This window comes from Trachurus japonicus, chromosome 19 (assembly GCF_045865225.1).
Source record: "Trachurus japonicus isolate A0001 chromosome 19, Traja_1.0".
NCBI lineage: Eukaryota > Metazoa > Chordata > Actinopteri > Carangiformes > Carangidae > Trachurus > Trachurus japonicus.
Window position 1 is genome coordinate 206,133 of NC_140925.1, and position 21,368 is coordinate 227,500.

At 47.8% G+C, this 21,368-nt stretch overlaps 2 protein-coding genes across 9 annotated transcripts in view; one reads left to right on the forward strand and one right to left on the reverse strand.

Moving 5' to 3' along the window:
* a1cf (apobec1 complementation factor) overlaps positions 1 to 9,966 on the reverse strand; it is a 31,320-nt gene extending 21,354 nt beyond the window's left edge. For 3 of the 8 annotated variants that reach the window (XM_085760853.1, XM_085760851.1, XM_085760855.1), the window contains exons 1-4: positions 9,921 to 9,966; positions 4,994 to 5,143; positions 3,831 to 3,965; positions 3,561 to 3,691 (exon numbers count right to left, since the gene is read on the reverse strand). In XM_085760853.1, coding sequence (XP_085616979.1) covers positions 3,561 to 3,691; positions 3,831 to 3,965; positions 4,994 to 5,095 — 368 coding nt within the window. In that variant the 5' untranslated portion in view covers positions 5,096 to 5,143; positions 9,921 to 9,966. Of the gene's footprint in view, positions 1 to 2,104; positions 2,143 to 2,501; positions 2,539 to 3,560; positions 3,692 to 3,830; positions 3,966 to 4,972; positions 5,144 to 9,920 lie in introns of those variants that run through there. The other 5 variants (XM_085760852.1, XM_085760850.1, XM_085760854.1 and 2 more) reach the window with 3 other exon arrangements.
* A 5,883-nt stretch (positions 9,967 to 15,849) lies between these two features.
* LOC146967050 (cGMP-dependent protein kinase 1-like) overlaps positions 15,850 to 21,368 on the forward strand; it is a 22,120-nt gene continuing 16,601 nt past the window's right edge. The window contains exons 1-3 of the mRNA XM_085761174.1: positions 15,850 to 16,041; positions 16,102 to 16,223; positions 21,003 to 21,169. Coding sequence (XP_085617300.1) covers positions 15,850 to 16,041; positions 16,102 to 16,223; positions 21,003 to 21,169 — 481 coding nt within the window. The remainder of the gene's footprint in view (positions 16,042 to 16,101; positions 16,224 to 21,002; positions 21,170 to 21,368) is intronic.

Consider the following 21,368-nt stretch of genomic DNA (forward strand, 5'->3'; position numbering starts at 1 on the left):
CTAGAGCCACAACGCATACGTTTCTTTACTGCTTCTTTAGCTCATTTTGGACCCAAAAATAGTAAAAAAGTATAGATGAAAAGTAACATTTTTTGTATTAAAAGTTTCTTTTATAACGAATTTGAATATGCAAATGTGTTTTGGGCATATTTGATTAGTGTACAGCTCATTTGCATATTAAAATTAATTTTCAAAGAAACTTGTAATACAAAAAATGTTACATTTCATGGATACTTTCATCATGTAAAGTTTAATTGTGATAGGAGTAAAGGGAAAAAACAGCCCTATTGGGGTGTATTGTTGTCGGCACCATAGACTTTATACTGTAAATAATGATGAGAATTAAACATATTTCCCCAACTAGGATTTCTTAGGACTTTTAGTATGTTGTTCTGGACACCTCATAGAAATGATGGATGGTGAAAAACCTTCTGTGACAATTAGTCTGTCGTAAAACGCTATTTTGCCTGGACTATTTCTGCACAGCTCCACTACTTCCTGAAATAAGCCAGCTCGTTTATATACTGTTTTACATTATTGGGCCAACTGATGAATCCAGGTGTGTCTGGCCATTATTGTGAGGTCAGACACACCTGGATTCATCAATTGGACCAATAATGTAAGACAGTATATAGACGAGCTGGCTTATTTCAGGAAGTAGTGGAGCTGTGCATAAAGCCCATTAAATACAAAACATCAACAAACCCAAATATAAGTATAAGTGTCCCAATTCAGCAGCTGCTTTGAAGGTCGATGATGTCACAGCGTTGCAACAAGGCCTGTCCCAGTTCTCACAATCTTCCTTCTCCCGTTCCTACCTGAGGACCCGGCCTGTCACCCTGTCATATCCCAAGATTCTTTGCAGGCCGTTATTATGAGTTCTCTGCCGGCTGCAGCCACTGAACTGGGAACCAGCTGTAGTTTGGAGTCATCCCTGTGTTCTCCGGGTCTTATGTTCCCCGCTGTGTCCGGACCGGGGAACTTAGGACCCTTTTTTTTAGAAAAAGGCCTGTTTTTGAGTAAGAAGTTGAGTTGTGACTTTGAGTGAGAAGTGTAATTGTCCCATTGGTTGAAGGGTTTAGGCCATGAAGAAAGGAGTTGGTTAAAGCAGAAGTCAGGTGAATGTTTGTGTTAATCTAAGTCTTAAATAGTTGTATCTTCCCACAGCAATCACTTCTATAGAGTGTTTGGTCTGAAACACGGGTCTGTCAGTCACTCTGCTCTGCTCTGAGCCCAGGAGAAAACTTTCCTTGTATCCTACAACCTTTATCCAATGAGGAGAGAGAACGGCATAAAGGGGCAGTCCTCTCTGTGTGTGCAGCCAAGGGATGCGCCTGAATGTGGTGACGTAGGGACGAGGACCAATAGATCCATGACGAGGGCGGGGGCTGCTAACTCCATCTGCTGACAAGACGTTATGGTGCGTTCAAGGAAACTCGTAACTGGTGTTTTTCCGACCTGTGAAGTGGTACCAGTTTGATCTGGTACGAGTTCACGGGTCAGAAGTTACGAGTGGCCGTTATAGTGACTTTCACAGGTAAAACAGGTCGGAGAAACACGAGTGGGTTGCCTGGAACGCTACAAAGTCGTAAGTCGTGAGAGAGAGAGAGAGTCCATCGACCAGCAACAGCGGGGAACATAGGACCCTTGTTCAGAAAAAGGGTCCTATGTTCCCCAGTATGTAGACACCGAGTCGGTAACCAAGGAAACGTCACTTCCAGTCAGAGCCGTTACACAGTTGGTATAAAGATATAAAAGTTCAGGTTGTGGTTTTTCAATTTATTTGCGGTGCAAAATGTTACACAACAACTATTAGGCATCGTCTCCGAGTGTCTAGAGCCGAGCACCAACCTGTCTGTCTGCCTGCCTGCCTGCCTGCCTGTCTGTCTGTCTGTCTGTCTGTCTGTCTGTTAACCTGTCTGTCTGTCTGTCTGTTAACCTGTCTGTCTGTCTGTCTGTTAACCTGTCTGTCTGTCTGCCTGCCTGTCTGTCTACCTGCCTGTCTGTCTGCCTGTCTGTCTGTCTGTTAACCTGTCTGTCTGTCTGTCTGTCTGTCTACCTGCCTGCCTGCCTGTCTCTCTCTCTACCTGTCTGTCTCACCAACCTGATCTCGTAGTTGTTGAGCTGCTTCATGGCGGCCTTGGCCTGTCTGTCTGTTAACCTGTCTGTCTGTTAACCTGTCTGTCTGTCTGTCTGTCTGTCTGTCTGTCTGTCTGTCTGTCTGTCTGTCTGTTAACCTGTCTGTCTGTCTGTCTGTCTACCTGTCTGTCTGTCTGTCCACCTGTCTCTCTCTCTACCTGTCTGTCTCTCTACCTGTCTGTCTGCACCAACCTGATCTCGTAGTTGTTGAGCTGCTTCATGGCGGCCTTGGCCTGTCTGTCTGTCTGTCTGTCTGTCTGTCTGTCTGTCTGTCTGTCTGTCTGTCTGTCTGTCTGTCTGTCTGTCTGTCTGTCTGTCTGTCTGCCTGTCTGTCTGTCTCTCTACCTGTCTGTCTCACCAACCTGATCTCGTAGTTGTTGAGCTGCTTCATGGCGGCTTTGGCCTGTCTGTCTCTCTCTCTACCTGTCTGCCTGTCTGTCTACCTGTCTGTCTGCCTGTCTGTCTGTCTGTCTGTCTGTTAACCTGTCTGTCTGTTAACCTGTCTGTCTGTTAACCTGTCTCTCTCTCTACCTGTCTGTAGAGCCGAGCACCAACCTGATCTCGTAGTTGTTGAGCTGCTTCATGGCGGCTTTGGCCTGTCTGTCTGTCTGTCTGTCTGTCTGTCTGTCTGTTAACCTGTCTGTCTGCCTGTCTGTCTGTCTGTCTGTCTGTCTGTCTGTCTGTCTGTCTGTTAACCTGTCTGTCTGTCTGTCTGTCTACCTGTCTGTCTGTCTGTCCACCTGTCTCTCTCTCTACCTGTCTGTCTCTCTACCTGTCTGTCTGCACCAACCTGATCTCGTAGTTGTTGAGCTGCTTCATGGCGGCCTTGGCCTGTCTGTCTGTCTGTCTGTCTGTCTGTCTGTCTGTCTGTCTGTCTGTCTGTCTGTCTGTCTGTCTGTCTGTCTGTCTGTCTGTCTGTCTGCCTGTCTGTCTGTCTCTCTACCTGTCTGTCTCACCAACCTGATCTCGTAGTTGTTGAGCTGCTTCATGGCGGCTTTGGCCTGTCTGTCTCTCTCTCTACCTGTCTGCCTGTCTGTCTACCTGTCTGTCTGCCTGTCTGTCTGTCTGTCTGTCTGTTAACCTGTCTGTCTGTTAACCTGTCTGTCTGTTAACCTGTCTCTCTCTCTACCTGTCTGTAGAGCCGAGCACCAACCTGATCTCGTAGTTGTTGAGCTGCTTCATGGCGGCTTTGGCCTGTCTGTCTGTTAACCTGTCTCTCTCTCTACCTGTCTCTCTCTCCACCTGTCTGTCTCACCAACCTGATCTCGTAGTTGTTGAGCTGCTTCATGGCGGCTTTGGCCTGTCTGTCTGTCTGTCTGTCTGTCTGTCTGTCTGTCTGTCTGTCTGTCTGTCTGTTAACCTGTCTGTCTGTCTGTCTGTCTGCCTGCCTGTCTCTCTCTCCACCTGTCTGTCTCACCAACCTGATCTCGTAGTTGTTGAGCTGCTTCATGGCGGCTTTGGCCTCCTGCTTGGTGCTGAAGGTGACGAAGGCGTAGCCGCGGTTGTTGCCGTTGAAGTCCATCATCATCCTCACCTCGTAGATTTTACCGAACTAGAGACAGGAAGAGAACGGAGGTGGTGAGGTCGGAGGTCGAAGGTCGTGTGGGTCATGGTTGCCGTGGCGTTGCCGTGGCGTTGCCGTGGCGTTGCCGTGGCGTTGCCGTGGCGTTGCCGTGGCGTCGACCTCTGACCTTCTCACACAGCGGAACCAGCTCGTCCTCAAACAGGTCTCTGGGGAGTTTCCCCACAAAGATCTCGCTGCCGCGCTCCGGGGGCGGGGCCTCCCAGCCGGGCGGCGGGCCGCCGTACCGCCGCTGCCCGTTCTCCTGAGGACCAATCAGAGACAAGGACCAATCAGAGACAAGGACCAATCAGGGACAAGGACCAATCAGAGACAAGGACCAATCAGAGACAAGGACCAATCAGAGACAAGGACCAATCAGGGACAAGCACCAATCAGAGACAAGCACCAATCAGGGACAAGGACCAATCAGAGACAAGGACCAATCAGGGACAAGGACCAATCAGGGACAAGGACCAATCAGGGACAAGGACCAATCAGGGACAAGGACCAATCAGAGACAAGGACCAATCAGAGACAAGGACCAATCAGAGACAAGGACCAATCAGAGACAAGGACCAATCAGAGACAAGGACCAATCAGAGACAAGGACCAATCAGAGACAAGGACCAATCAGGGACAAGGACCAATCAGAGACAAGGACCAATCAGAGACAAGGACCAATCAGGGACAAGGACCAATCAGGGACAGATAGGGATGTCACCATTACTTGTTTTCACAATTAATCGCGGTATTAAACGCCACAAATTGATTGATCGTTAAGATTCATAAATAGTCACTTTCCAATAAAGATGATGTCGGAACCGTATCGGCAAAGTAAAGGTAGATGCACAGATACTGGTCCATTTATCTAAAGTAACTCTGAATTAGTAGGAATTTAAATGTTTCTGTGTCATTTGTATTGTAAGAAAATGATTAATATAAACTTAAAGGGATAGTTCACCCAAAATTCAAGCTTCTGCTACAAACAAACTTAAAATATAGACTTATTGAATTTTTTTTTGAACAATTTCTCATGTCGGGGCTTCAATACAAGAGGGACGTTACAGACGAGCAGCATGGAGGAATCTGGATGTTTGTCTCCTACCTGTCTCAACATGTCTTTTTCGTACCTTATGTTTTTATCTATTTATGCGCCGTTCATGGGTGGCAATAATTTCGTCATGCTTTAGATATCTAATCTAATGTCTCCTACTTGTCTCCTTGTCTCCTTGTGTCCTTGTATCCTACCTGTCTGAGCGTGTATCCTACCTGTCGGAGCGTGTATCCTACCTGTCGGAGCGTGTATCCCGTCCGCTGCGTCAGCACGCGGAGCGCCGCCTCCTTCGGCGTTCCCGTCACGCCGTCTGTCACCACGTTCTGATTGGATTCCATTGGGTTGATTGACAGCAAAATGTAAATCAGGGAAATTAGCGGCGCTCACTGCAAACAAGAGGAGACACAGTCAGCTCGGCCAATCACAGAGAGGGGGCGGGGCCAAGAGGAGACTGGGTCAGCTCGGCCAATCACAGAGAGGGGGCGGGGCCAAGAGGAGACAGAGTCAGCTCGGCCAATCACAGAGAGGGGGCGGGGCCAAGAGGAGACACAGTCAGCTCGGCCAATCACAGAGAGGGGGCGGGGCCAAGAGGAGACACGGTCAGCTCGGCCAATCAGAGAGAGGGGGCGGGGCCAAGAGGAGACAGGGTCAGCTCGGCCAATCACAGAGAGGGGGCGGGGCCAAGAGGAGACACAGTCAGCTCGGCCAATCACAGAGAGGGGGCGGGGCCAAGAGGAGACAGGGTCAGCTCGGCCAATCACAGAGAGGGGGCGGGGCCAAGAGGAGACACAGTCAGCTCGGCCAATCACAGAGAGGGGGCGGGGCCAAGAGGAGGCAGAGTCAGCTCGGCCAATCACAGAGAGGGGGCGGGGCCAAGAGGAGACACAGTCAGCTCGGCCAATCACAGAGAGGGGGCGGGGCCAAGAGGAGACACGGTCAGCTCGGCCAATCAGAGAGAGGGGGCGGGGCCAAGAGGAGACTGGGTCAGCTCGGCCAATCACAGAGAGGGGGCGGGGCCAAGAGGAGACACAGTCAGCTCGGCCAATCACAGAGAGGGGGCGGGGCCAAGAGGAGGCAGAGTCAGCTCGGCCAATCACAGAGAGGGGGCGGGGCCAAGAGGAGACACAGTCAGCTCGGCCAATCAGAGAGAGGGGGCGGGGCCAAGAGGAGACTGGGTCAGCTCGGCCAATCACAGAGAGGGGGCGGGGCCAAGAGGAGACACAGTCAGCTCGGCCAATCAGGGAGAGGGGGCGGGGCCAAGAGGAGGCAGAGTCAGCTCTGCCAATCAGGGAGAGGGGGCGGGGCCAAGAGGAGACACAGTCAGCTCGGCCAATCACAGAGAGGGGGCGGGGCCAAGAGGAGACACAGTCAGCTCGGCCAATCACAGAGAGGGGGCGGGGCCAAGAGGAGACACAGTCAGCTCGGCCAATCACAGAGAAGGGGCGGGGCCAAGAGGAGACAGAGTCAGCTCGGCCAATCAGGGAGAGGGGGCGGGGCCAAGAGGAGGCAGAGTCAGCTCGGCCAATCACAGAGAGGGGGCGGGGCCAAGAGGAGGCAGAGTCAGCTCGGCCAATCACAGAGACATTTCAATATAACAAATATACAATATGAAACATGTCTGTGTGTGTCTCCTGTTGCCATGGCTACTTGGTCAGGACCCGTCTGTACTTCCTGTCTCTGACAGAGTGGAGATATTCACCACATTTATAATTATATATAAATCATATCTACTAGGGGAGAGTGGGGTAAGATGAGCCAGTGGGTAAGTTGACCCGCCCCTTGTTTCTAGGAAACTATAGGAAAAAGTTAGCATGTGACCAAATATCAGGGAGGCAGGCATCATTTCATGGAGTCTGTGAAGATTAGAACCACGTGAGTGAAGTGGTTTAACATTTATGACCAAAAAATCATTTTTCACTCTCCAGAGTGAATTTTGTCGATCATAAGTTTCATGAGAATTGTGTTTAGACCAAAACAGATGATTGCAAATGTGTTTTATACATGGGTTGTGGTATCTATGAGCTACAACATGAGGTAGTAAACCTAGCATGAAACTGCACCATTTTAGCTGTGGGAGCAATAAACCCAAGCTAAGGTAGCTGTGGGGTAAGTTGAGCCACCTATCCTATACACTTAGTGAATGTATTTTGGCTGTATATGTCCAAATGATTAAATCAAGATTCTGTATGTTTGTGATTACAGTAAGTATGTTCCTATAAACAGGAAAAGTTGTTTATAGTGAGGCCAAACTTTACTTTCAAAGAGAAATATCTGGGATTCTTCCCAAGATGCCACGTAATCACAAAACTCCCCAAACCTCAGTGAGTTGGTGGCTCAGCAGGAAGTCCCTGCAGTTTGTGTTCACCTGTAGCCTGGACAGATGAAATATTAAGTAAAGGGGGAGGTAGGAGATGGATGGAAGGAAAGAAGGGGGGTTGATCAATTTACCCCACTCCTATGAGTCACAAGACCACTTTTTTTTTAACATGTTATATTTTAAAAACAGTTACTCTGAGTTTTTGTTGTAAATCTAGATCTTTTGATGGACTGATGAAGAGTTTAAAGGGATAGTTCACCCTAGAATGATATTTCGCTCATTATCTACTCACCCTCATGTTGACTAAGGGCTGGAAGAAGTTTCAGATTCCTCCGTGGCTTCTCTGAGTTACAGGGGGTCTTGGTGTAGCAGTGCATGTCCATATAACGGTTGCAAAGGGACACCGGAGCTCTTCGTAAAAAAACACACACAAAAAAACATCCAAATACCTCCATGCTGCTCGTATGTAATGTCCGTCTTGTGCTGAAGCCCCAAATTGCGTAATTGTTCCGAAAAAAATTAAATAAGTCTATATTTTAAGCTTGTTTTTAGCAGAAGCTTCTCGAAGCTCCTCTTCCTGGTCCGTCCAAATCTCGCGTGATTTGCAGTAACCGCACTGACGCCGGCGCAAATCACGCGAGATTTGGACGGACCAGGAAGAGGAGCTTCGAGAAGCTTCCGCTACAAACAAGCTTAAAATATAGACTTATTTAATTTTTTTCGGGACAATTACGCAATTTGGGGCTTCAGCACAAGACGGACATTACATACGAGCATCATGGAGGTATTTGGATGTTTTTTTGTGTGTGTTTTTTTACGAAGAGCTCCGGTGTCCCTTTGCAACCGTTATATGGACATGCACTGCTACGCCGAGACCCCCTGTAACTCAGAGAAGCCATGGAGGACTCTGAAACTTCTTCCAGCCCTTAGTCCACATGAGGGGGAGGAGATAATGAGCGAAATATCATTCTAGGGTGAACTATCCCTTTAATGGTGTTGTGTTGGAGCTGCTTACTGAGCTTCACCATCGGCTGTTTGCAGGTTTCTAGTGTTTTAAATGGAAGACGTGTCCAAAATGTCTCTGTCTACCTGTCTACCTGTCTGTCTCTCTGTCTGTCTGTCTGCCTGTCTGTCTACCTGTCTGCCTGCCTGCCTGTCTCTCTGTCCTCAGACAGACTTGTTGTTGTTGTGCAGCAGCATTAACAGCAGCAGCAGCAGCAGCAGCAGCGGGTCAAGGTCTTCGTCTCTAATCATTGACAGACGTTGGACCGGCTGCAGCCTGAATGTCCAACGTGGAAACTACAGCTGGAGCAGGGAATTATGGGATGGATTTATGATGCAAACAAACATTTCACACATGTGTTTCAACAGAGGATTCTCCGTCCATGTCCAAGAATCTCTTCACCTAGAAGGCCGCTGCATGTTCTCATTTGCCCAGGTCATAGTATTTAAAAGGAGGTTAAATGGAAAGCAACTGGACTGATGACGGTGAAACGTCTAAAACGACTAAATACTAAGTCCAGTTCCATTTAACCTCCTTTACCTGGAGGATCTTTACCTTCTTTACCTGCTGAAGGCTAAAGCTAACTGTTTGTTTGTTTGTTTGTTTGTTTGTTTATTATAAGCTAACTGACCTGAAAGAACCTGAAACACACAGATCATGACTGATGAGACTTTTTTTTATCCTGGTGTGAAAATTTAAACTTAAAACTAAAACACTTTACACTAAAACTTTATTTATAAATTGAATCGTGGAAACTGAAGGTGAAGAGTCATGAGACTGGAATCCCCCGATCAATACACACACACACACACACACACACACACACACACACACACACACACACACACACTGTGGCGTCAGTCTAAACTCTGTTTTTTTGGTCCATGACTCAAGTTTTTCATCTTTTTTGCTGTAAAATGTTTAATTGATAGTTAAAGTTTAGTTTTTATTAGAAATCAAAGTTTTTGTCTCAGTGATTTTAGAACCAGGAGGAAATGAAACCGTCTCACGCAGCCTCGACTTGTTTGTTTGTTTGTTTATTATTGACTGACAGCGTTTCCCAGCATGCATCTCTGTGGCCTCAGTCACACTGCAGGTCAAAGGTCAGCTCACCGTGTTGCCATGGTAACGTTCAAGTCAAAGCGTTTAAAACGTTCAGAGACAACGGTGAAGTTAGCATGCTAACCTGCTAGCCTGTAGTTAGCATGCTAACCTGCTAGCCTGTAGTTAGCATGCTGGCCTGCTAGCCTGTAGTTAGCATGCTGGCCTGCTAGCCTGTAGTTAGCATGCTGGCCTGCTAGCCTGTAGTTAGCATGCTGGCCTGCTAGCCTGTAGTTAGCATGCTGGCCTGCTAGCCTGTAGTTAGCATGCTGGCCTGCTAGCCTGTAGTTAGCATGCTAGCCTGTAGTCCCAGTGAGCTCCTGCAGAGCGGTGCCACTGAGTCACAGTAAACAGCTGTTAGCTGGTCGCTAACTTAACAGTTAGCACCTTTAATGTTAGAGTCACACACACACACACACACACACACACACACACACACACACACACACACACACACACACACACACACACACACACACACACACACCTGTTTGATTAAAACACTCCTAGTGTTCACACTAACACTAACAGTGGTCAAGCGACTCTTACTTTGCACTGTCTCTCTCTCTCTCTCTCTCTCTCTCTCTCTCTCTCTGTCTCCATAGTGATCCTGTTTGTTCATCACTGGTCGAACGACACTCACTTTACATGCTCTCCCTCTCTCTCTCTCCCTCTCTCTCTCTCTGTGTCTTTAATTAAATTCAAAGGTAAAAACTTTATTGTTCTGAGCAGCAGAACTCACCTGAGCAGATTCACCTCCCTCCGATCAGAGCTGTGTCATTCTGAGCCACAGAGAGTGTGTGTTCACGTGTCATCATGGCCCGTGTGTGTGTCCGCGTGTGTGTGTCCATGTGTGTGTGTGTGTGTGTGTGTGTGTGTGTGTGTGTGTGTGTGTGTGTGTGATCACATCATATCAAACTCCAAAGGTTCACTGTCCTGGTGTTAGCTTTACGAGGAGCCCACGTTAATGTTTAACTGCTGCTATCTGTGGACACACACACACACACACACACACACACACACACACACACATGCAAATACACAGGGGTAACACACACACACACACACACACACACACACACACACACACACATGCAAATACACAGGGGTAACACACACACACACACACACACACACACAGACCTGAGTGTGTGTGTCAGGCCTTTGACCGACAGTCACTATCTGACCAGAGGCTCTTCACCTACTAACACACACACACACACACACACACACACACACACACACACACACACACACACACACACACACACACACACACACACACACACACACACACATGTTGTTGACATAAAAGCTGCCGATGCAGTCGACAGTCTCAGTCTTTTATCTGAACTAGATTCTCCGACCGTACATGAACGCCACATGAGGACGAGAACCAATCAGCTTCCTGCTCTCACATCTAAACCAATCAGCCCCTTTTCTTCCTTCTTACCTCCAGAATGATGCTGTCATCAGTACTATTAAAGGGATAGTTCACCCTAGAATGATATTTCGCTCATTATCTCCTCCCCCTCATGTGGACTAAGGGCTGGGAGAAGTTTCAGAGTCCACCGTGGCTTCTCTGAGTTACAGGGGGTCTTGGTGTAGCAGTGCATGTCCATATGACGGTTGCTAATGGATACCAACTGTCTTCGTAACAAAAAGACACACCAAAAAACATCCAAATACCTCCATGCTGCTCGTCTGTAATGTCCGTCTTGTATTGAAGCCCCAACATGAGAAATTGTTCCGAAAAAAATTAAATAAGTCTATATTTTAAGCTTGTTTGTAGCGGAACCTTCTCGAAGCTCCTCTGCCTGGTCCGTCCAAATCTCGCGTGATTTGCAGTAACCGCACTGACGCCGGCGCAAATCACGCGAGATTTGGACGGACCAGGAAGAGGAGCTTCGAGAAGCTTCCGCTACAAACAAGCTTAAAATATAGACTTATTTAATTTTTTTCGGAACAATTTCGCAATTTGGGGCTTCAGCACAAGACGGACATTACATACGAGCAGCATGGAGGTATTTGGATGTTTTTTTGTGTGTGTTTTTTTACGAAGAGCTCTGGTGTCCCTTTACAACCGTTATATGGACATGCACTGCTACGCCGAGACCCCCTGTAACTCAGAGAAGCCACGGAGGAATCTGAAACTTCTTCCAGCCCTTAGTCAACATGAGGGGGAGGAGATAATGAGCGAAATATCATTCTAGGGTGAACTATCCCTTTAAGAGTTATGTCTGCTATATGTTTGCTATCACAGCTGTTTTCCCTACTACCCTTTATATCCATCACTGTCACCATCACCACACTGCACCACACTGCACTCCAACTACACACGCACATCTTGTGTATCCATTGCTGTGTGTCCGTTATGTTGTTTGTCAGTTCATAGAGTTGTGAAGTCAAACACATGGGATGCCGTCGGAACATGAGTGTAAAAAAAAAGTTTAAAAAAGTAAATGAACACACGTGGACAGAGAGAGCTCCGCTGTCTCTCTATTGTTAATGGACAGGAGCAAAAAAAAGAAATAAAAAAGAAAGAAGAAGTTTACTGTCAGTATTTTTTTAAAGTATATTTTTCAGGCTTTCTTTTGCCTTTATTTGACAGCACACAGTGAGATGGACAGGAAAGGGGGAGGCAGAGAGAGGGGGAATGACATGCAGGAAAGGTCCGCCCGACGCGGGATTCGAACCGGGGACGCCTGCGTTGAGGACTGCAGAATCACAAAGTATTTGACTAAAGTTGTTTATTAGTCAAAGTCAAAGTCAAAGTGTCTTTATTTGTCCCAACAGGGAAAATTGATTTGCAGCCGGGAAGATCCACACATTCAAACACATACACGAATAGACAACACCAGATAACATGTAACATAACGTATCATCATGGGCAGATTAAAAGGACCTACAGCAAGATAAGATCTTGTGTCTCTCTAGTGTTTTATGTGTTTGTTGTCTGGCTGTTTAGAAGCTGCACTCGGCCCCGGTTCGAATCCCAACGCCCCCCTCCCACCCGTCCAGTTCCTGTCTCTCTCATACGCTGACAGACAGAGACAAGAAGCCCCAAAGATATACTGACAAACACAACAAAACAGCTCAGAAAACAACACAGACATCCCATAATGAGCCCACTGTCTCCATGGCTACTGCTTGTATCTGGGGTCAAAGTAAAGACGGATCATTGATCTTTGATCATTGATCATTGATCATTGATCCTGATGGAAAAACAAGGATTTAAACAGACTGACCTTTGACCTGCAGCCTCGTGGTGCGTTCAGGGACGCCTCGGTCAGCGGGGGGCGCGGCTGCAGCCTCGTGGTGCGTTCAGGGACGCCTCGGTCAGCGGGGGGCGCCGCTGCAGCCTCGTGGTGCGTTCAGGGACGCCTCGGTCAGCGGGGGGGCGCGGCTGCAGCCTCGTGGTGCGTTCAGGGACGCCTCGGTCAGCGGGGGGCGCGGCTGCAGCCTCGTGGTGCGTTCAGGGACGCCTCGGTCAGCGGGGGGCGTCGCTGCAGCCTCGTGGTGCGTTTAGGGACGCCTCGGTCGGCGGGGGGCGCCGCTGCAGCCTCGTGGTGCGTTTAGGGACGCCTCGGTCGGCGGGGGGCGCCGCTGCAGCCTCGTGGTGCGTTCAGGGACGCCTCGGTCAGCGGGGGGCGCGGCTGCAGCCTCGTGGTGCGTTCAGGGACGCCTCGGTCAGCGGGGGGCGCCGCTGCAGCCTCGTGGTGCGTTCAGGGACGCCTCGGTCAGCGGGGGGCGCCGCTGCAGCCTCGTGGTGCGTTCAGGGACGCCTCGGTCAGCGGGGGGCGCCGCTGCAGCCTCGTGGTGCGTTCAGGGACGCCTCGGTCAGCGGGGGGCGCCGCTGCAGCCTCGTGGTGCGTTCAGGGACGCCTCAGTCAGCGCCGCTGCAGCCTCGTGGTGCGTTCAGGGACGCCTCGGTCAGCGGGGGGCGCGGCTGCAGCCTCGTGGTGCGTTCAGGGACGCCTCGGTCAGCGGGGGGCGCCGCTGCAGCCTCGTGGTGCGTTCAGGGACGCCTCGGTCAGCGGGGGGCGCCGCTGCAGCCTCGTGGTGCGTTCAGGGACGCCTCAGTCAGCGCCGCTGCAGCCTCGTGGTGCGTTCAGGGACGCCTCGGTCAGCGGGGGGCGCCGCTGCAGCCTCGTGGTGCGTTCAGGGACGCCTCGGTCAGCGGGGGGCGCCGCTGCAGCCTCGTGGTGCGTTCAGGGACGCCTCAGTCAGCGCCGCTGCAGCCTCGTGGTGCGTTCAGGGACGCCTCAGTCAGCGCCGCTGCAGCCTCGTGGTGCGTTCAGGGACGCCTCGGTCAGCGGGGGGCGCCGCTGCAGCCTCGTGGTGCGTTCAGGGACGCCTGCTGCCCTACAAAGGCAAAGTGCAGTATCTGCAAAGAGTAACTGTACTCCCTACATCCCATAATCAGCTGCCAGGACCCTGTTGTTTTCCTCAGTGTTCTTCTTTCTTCTTTCTTAAATGTTTAAATTTATAAACTTTTAACATTTTTTACCAAACCAACGTTGGAAACTGTCACCAAACTGTGGCCCAGATAGTGGTAGTGTAACCTAACCCTTTATAGCAGAGCTGAAACTTCTGTTACACTCTTTACTAATGATTAAGTCCAACACTCATTTCAAAATCTGTAAAATGTATTAACACTATCTCCTCCCACAATTGTTGCTTGATTGACACCAAACCTGCTACAGAGCATCTCCAGACCGTCCTCCACTAACAATCCACACAGATTTTTGATTAATCAAGAATTGAGCCTCCAGTGCATGGAAACGTTTGACTGTAAACATATACCATCCAATTCTTGATAAATACATTTTGAATTCTGTCAAGATGCAATTTAGATATTATCAGATTTTTGTTTAGATGACTGTATTTCTGACATTTTGACAACTGCTGCCTGACCGGTGAGTCCTGGAGTCTATTGAGAAGCAACACACCAAGACTCTAGTCCACACAATCAGCTCAGTGAGTTAGCAGCTGGTTGTTGGTGCCAGAGGTTGTGGGTTCAAGTCCCAGTGAGGGTGACACATTAAAATACCAGGGGCCTCGTTTATAAAACTGTGCGTAGGGAAGATGACTACAGGTGGCGTACGGAGGAAACAGGAAATGCGTCGTAGCCCTGTTTCCATTCATAAATCACAATCAATTCTAAAGTTGGCGCACATGAGAAAGCGCTTTACCTCGCCCATATGGTGCCCATATAAGGTCAGAGGAACACCCTTTATGAATGTTCAATCCATGAAGGCGGAAAAGGGAAAAAAAATTCACACATGTGGGAATACGGGGCCGGTCTTATGGTGGTGTCATGGCATGCCTTTACATTTAAAAAGGAAAGAAAGGAAGGAAAGGACTTGCCCAGCGCCAACCACTGACTGTATTGTTTTCCTTCTTCTTCCGAGGAAATGCACACACTCTCTTCCAGACCATCAGCTCAGTGAGTTAGCAGCTGGTTGTTGGTGCCAGAGGTTGTGGGTTCAAGTCCCAGTAAGGGTGGTGATGATGATGATGATGACATATCTAAATGTTGTCAACTAATAACACAAGACAGTAGTCCTGATGTTGGTGTTACAACATGAATCTAAATGTCAAAACTTTGAAAATAAATTCATAACAGATCAACCATATGTGCTACAGCTTTGCAACTTTCACTTTCACTTTGCCTAAAATTGTCTCTAAAAAAGTTGCCCGGCCCCGACCACACCAGCTATAGTTTACTCTTTGATTCCACTGGAGTAAAACCGTATAAACGGTCACAATAATCCAGTCCAGCTTGACCTCATCAGTTCTAGACTTGGTGGTTGTTCATTCTAATCAGTTATAGACGGATGTAGACTGTAACTGTCGTTGTTCATCATCTGATGCTTCAACCTGAAAAACACAAACAGCTGATTCTCAGTTTGTCTTGTCCCCCCCGCCCCCCCCGATGCTCCGTGGTAAACGCTCCGACCCTAAACATGTTAAACTAATGGCGGTGATTAAAGCAGAGCAGACCCCCCCCCCCCCCCCCCCCCCCCGGAGCAGACCCCCCCCCCCCCTGATCATCTCTCTGTCATTCTGGTTCAAACCGGATCACTGGGTTTTAACATCTCCTTTTCCACTTTCCCTCCGAGTCCGAGGAGAGAAGATGATCACAGTGTCTGCTGCTCTGCTCTGCTCTTCTCTGCTCTTCTCTTCTCTTCTCTTCTCTTCTCCTCCTCCGCTCTCTCAGCCCCCCCATCCCCCACTCCTCCCTCTCCTCCTCCGCTCTCTCTCTCTCTCTCTCTCTCTCTCTCTCTCTCTCTCTCCGTGTTTCAGTCTCGTCAGTTTCTCTCCAGGTTCTCGTGGACTCGGCTGGTGCAGCAGAACCAGATCAGAACCAGATCAGACTCTGACCACACACACACACACACACACGTTCTCTCCTGGATCCTTTTTTTAAATTTTTTTTTACAGTTTTTTACTTTGAGGAACCGACTCAGAACTCTGGAGATCCAGAAGAAGAACAGGACCACAGAGGAACCAGAACCCACCGGTCCAGCAGAACCATAAAGGACCTAAAAGACCAGACCTCTGCTGGTCCAGACCCGTGTGGTCCAGACCCGGTCCAGACCAGACCAGACCAGACCAGACCAGACCCGGTCCAGACCCGTGCGGTCCAGACCCGGTCCAGCGGCGCCATGGCGACGCTGCGGGACCTGCAGGCGGCGCTGCAGCAGAAGGTTCTGGAGCTGCAGCAGCGCGACGCTCTGATCGACGAGCTGGAGCTGGAACTGGACCAGAAGGACGAGCTGCTGCAGCGGCTGCAGAACCAGCTGGACAAGTACCGGTCCGTGGTGGCGCCGGCCACCGCCCAGCGGGTCCACAACCAGGTCCACAACCAGGTCCACAACCAGCAGCCGGACCGGGACCAGCAGCCGGACCGGGACCAGCAGCAGCAGCCGGACCAGGACCAGCAGCGCAGCAAGAGACTCGCCATCTCTGCTGAACCCACGGCCTGTGACATCATCGCCCTGAGTCACGTGACGCTGCCGAGTTGCCCCAAGAGCCCCGAGTGAGTGGAGGGGGGGGGTTTATTAGTGTGAATGCCTTCAGCATTCACACTATTGTTGTTCAAATCTTTAAACTTATTATTCAAGGTCTTCCGCTCTTTTTCTGCAGTTTTCAGCTCCTTTATACTTTGTGCTATTTCAACAATTCATATATCAAAACGTGCAGCTTTCTCTGGACAATCCTGCTATTATTTTTCTCTTTTCAACTATAAATACTTTTTAAAATATTTAACTTTTTCTGCAATTTTTCTCTCATAGGAAATGAATTGAAACAGTCTTCAAACTCTTCAAATCTTGTGCTTCTTTCAGCCTCTAATAGCTTCAGCATACTTTCAGCTACAGACTTCATTCAACTTTTAAACTGTTCACAAACCTTTAAACTATTCAGCTATATCTCAGCTTATTGATATCTTCAACAGTTTCAGATATTTGGCAGTTTTAAAATCATTAAAATTTCTGACAAAATTCAGATTTAACATGAAAGTCAATGGGACGGAATGTTCGGACGTTGGCAGTTGGCAGAGTGACAGAGGGTCTAAAAATCCTCTCACATTTTTCTCTCTATCCTGTCAGCACGGCCACAGATTACACTCTACACACATAATTTCGGGCATGCTTGTAGACAAGCTCATCCTTGATCTCTTCATGTGCTCAAAAAACCAGAGAGACGAACACAATTTAAACTGGGAGCCTCCGAGTGCAGCCAGTTTCCTCTCTCCTCTCATTGACTCCCATTCAAAAGTAGGCGCTGATTTTCTAAACGTCCCAAAGTTTCCAACCTGCGACACAATCAACAATTTTTACTCTAGAAACACCAAAGTGACATGGACGCGTTCAGCAAGGTCTTATGGTTCGGAAAAAATATCTTTTTCTAGTTAATGTTTTTATTCATCTGCAGCGATGGGTCGGGTCCGGGCTATTTTTTGGCAAATTTAGGCAAATTCTGAGCAACAAAGAGAAGAATAGGAAGACAAGACAGTTGACCTTATAATGTTTGCACCAGATGAGGATTGAACGCACAACCTCTGGAACCAAAGACCGTTGTCTATCTCACTGAGCTAATTAGCAAGTGGCAGTTCAACAGTGGCTTCACAGACTGAGTAAACCATTCACTGTCTGACACCTCTGTAAAAAGAGGTAAAATTCTGTAGATGTATTTGTCAAACATCTCCTGTGACTCTAAGATTTAGTACATTTGTTTCACAAAGACCATCTGGTATTTTAGTCCCTTGTTGGGTCTTGAACCCACATCCTCCAACACCAAGAACCAGCTGCTAACTCACTGAGCTAATGACTGGAAGTGAGACATGTGTGTTTTCTCTAATAGACTCAGGGAGTCAGAGACCAGGCAGCTGTCGTAAAGGCAGATTTCAAAAATGGTCAAAATGTCACAAATTGTATTATCTAAACAAAAATCTGATAAAACATAAATTGCATCTTGACAGCATGGAAATGTTGGTGATTTGTTTTTAATGATAAGTGTTTTGCTTCACAGGAGAAAATGTGATGTTTAAAATTCCACACTCACATTGACTGCAGTTGTTCCCATGAGAGCAGAATTCAAAATGTTCTAGAAAATTCAGTTTTTGAGGTAAAATTCTGATATTTGCCAAACTTCATCAACCATGACTCCAAAATACTGTCAATTCTTTTCAGGAAGATTGAAAATGTATTTATCAAGAATTTGATGGTATATGTTTACAGTAGTGTTTACAGTCAAACGTTTTCATGCACTGTAGGCTCAATTTTTGCTTAATCAAAAATCCGAGAAACAAGTTTTGTGGAGGACGGTCTGGAGATGCTCTGTAGCAAGTTTGGTGTCAATTGAGCAAAAATTGTGGGAGGAGATACATTTTAAAAGTTTTACAGTTATTGAAAAAAACAGAGTGATGGACTTCATAATTTGTAATAAGTTTAAGTGGACAAAAGTTTCAGCAGTATTGAGGCTACATTGTGGTGAAGTTTCAACACTGTAGCATCTACCGGTGGTTTGGTAGGAATTTTTAAAGTTTTTAAATTTAAACGCTTATTGTGCCTCTTTCTAACAATATGAAAGTTTATGAAGTGATTCTGCTGTGAAATGATGATGATCCTCCCACGGTGTGTGAGTGTGTGTGTGTTGTTCAGTGTGTGTGTGTGTGTGTGTTGTTCAGTGTGTGTGTTGTTCAGTGTGTGTGTGTTGTAGAGAGAGTGTGTGTGTTGTTCAGTGTTCAGTGTGTGTGTGTTGTTCAGTGTGTGTGTGTGTGTGTGTGTTGTAGAGAGAGTGTGTGTGTGTTGTTCAGTGTGTGTGTGTGTGTGTGTGTGTGTGTGTGTTGTAGAGAGAGTGTGTGTGTGTTGTAGAGAGAGTGTGTGTGTGTTGTAGAGAGAGTGTGTGTGTGTGTGTGTTGTTCAGTGTGTGTGTGTGTGTGTGTTGTTCAGTGTGTGTGTGTGTGTGTGTGTGTGTGTGTGAGTGGGCTCAGAGCAGACGTATTAATGTTGAGCTACTGACACAGATCTGCTTTCTGCTTTTAATTTGAAAGTGAGGACCACAGACGTTGTCATGGAGACCATCATGTTTCTACTGTTTCCACACACACACACACACACACACACACACACACACACACACACACACACACACACACACACACACACACACACACACACTGTGTTGCTGCTTATCTCACTGCTTAACTCAGTGTTTCAGCCTCAGGTGGATAAAGTGTGTGTGTGTGTGTGTGTGTGTGTGTGTGTGTGTGTGTGTGTGTGTGTGTGTGTGTGTGTGTGTGTGTGTGTGTGTTATCAGATGTCCTGCTGAGTCCAGATGCCCCCCCACCCCCCCGGCGCCATTTGTCTCTTAAATTCTTAATAATCATTTTATTCTTTTTTACCCGTGTAGAGAGGGAGTTGTTAACATCTTATTGGTCGATATTAGAACAGTTTCCTCTTCTGTGTATTGATCGCTGATTCCACTAGACTAGCCTTTATCCCTCAGCATTTTATTCTACTGGATCTATTTTATTGTATATAGAGACTGAGGACGGTTGTAGCACCTTTTATCTTTGTTGCTTTATTAAAGCAGAAGTAAGCGATCCGGTGGTTTTGGCTAATGCTGCGTTCCAGGCAGGCTTTTGAAACCGTAAATTACAGCTTCAAGTCACGACTTACGACTTTGTAGCGTTCCAGGCAACACACTCGTGTTTCTCCGACCTGTTTTACCTGTGAAAGTCACTATAACGGCCACTCGTAACTTCTGACCCGTGAACTCGTACCAGATCGAACTGGTACCACTTCACAGGTCGGAAAAACACCAGTTACGAGTTGGCTTGAACGCACCATAACGTCTTGTCAGCCGATGGAATTAGCAGCCCCCGCCCTCGTCATGGATCTATTGGTCCTCGTCCCTACGTCACCACATTCAGGCGCATCCCTTGGCTGCACACACAGAGAGGACTGCCCCTTTATGCCGTTCTCTCTCCTCATTGGATAAAGGTTGTAGGATACAAGGAAAGTTTTCTCCTGGGCTCAGAGCAGAGCAGAGTGACTGACAGACCCGTGTTTCAGACCAAACACTCTATAGAAGTGATTGCTGTCGGAAGATACAACTATTTAAGACTTAGATTAACACAAACATTCACCTGACTTCTGATTTAAGTGTCAACCATCCTTCCTAGGATTTTACATGGATAATGATCTGCTGAATGTTTCCATTCATACATACAACATACCAACCACCCTGAGCACCCGGTTGCTGCCGTAGTGTCCTTGGGCCAGACACCTCACCCACGTTGCTCCTGATGGGTCGTGGTCGTTGCATGGCAGCTTCCTCCATCAGTGTGTGAATGTGTGTGTGAATGGGTGAATGTGATGAACTGTAAAACGCTTTGGGTATCGTTCAGGTAGAAAAGCGCTATATAAAAGTAGGGACCGACCGATATGGATTTTTTGGGGTCGATGCCGATTACGATTATTAGGGGGGAAAAATCCGAATAACATATAAATTAGGGCTGCCTGGTCGACCAAAAAATCATTAGCCGACCAAAATTTCATTGGTCGATTGGTCGTAGGAAAAAACCAACAACATTTGGAGCCCTGTCTTGTCAAAATTAAGTCAAAATCAATATGGGCTTTTATTTTGAAGGGCCAGATACAGGACTGAGGTGGTTAGTGGTGCCGCTGCTGAGGAATCTTTTCAAAGTAAAACCAAGTCTTATTCCCTGCATTTTATTCCTGAAAATATCGGCGACAATTGAGTTTGGCCGATTACCAATTAGTCTCAAACGGGCTGAAATCGGCCGATTTCATTGGCTCGCCGATAAATTGGCCGGGCCCTATATAAAATATATAATATATAATAATATAATATAATATATATATAAAATACAATTACTATTATTATCAGAACATGGTCTTTAAGAAGCTTTGTAATGTGAGGACTCACAGCACTGACTCTGTTGTTGTTGTTGTTGTTGACACCAGGACCAGACAGCTGATCAGAGACTCCGTCAGTGATGTGTTGTTGTTGTTGTTGTTGTTGTTGTTGTTGACACCAGGACTCGTCAGCTGATCAGAGACTCCGTCAGTGATGAGTTGTTGTTGTTGTTGTTGTTGTTGTTGACACCAGGACTCGTCAGCTGATCAGAGACTCCGTCAGTGATGTGTTGTTGTTGTTGTTGTTGTTGTTGTTGTTGTTGTTGTTGTTGTTGTTGTTGTTGTTGTTGTTGACACCAGGACTCGTCAGCTGATCAGAGACTCCGTCAGTGATGAGTTGTTGTTGTTGTTGTTGTTGTTGTTGACACCAGGACCAGACAGCTGATCAGAGACTCCGTCCTGGACAACGACTTCCTGAGGAACTTGGACCCGAGTCAGATCGAGGAGGTGGTGGACTGCATGGCGCCGGTGGATTATGGGATGGATTCCTGCATCATCAGGGAGGGCGACGTGGGCTCGCTGGTCTTCGTCATGGAGGGTGAGCTCACCTGAGTAACCATGGAAACCAGGACGTTGTCTCTAATGCTGCGTTCATAACAACTCGGAGGTCAGAAATCCCAACTCGGAAACTTCCGACTGCAGGAACTCGGCAGAATAAAACCTGGATACCTGAAGGAAGTTTGTGGTATTGTGGCTCAGAGCTGAACAGTAAAACTCACTGCAGCAGTAAATGATGT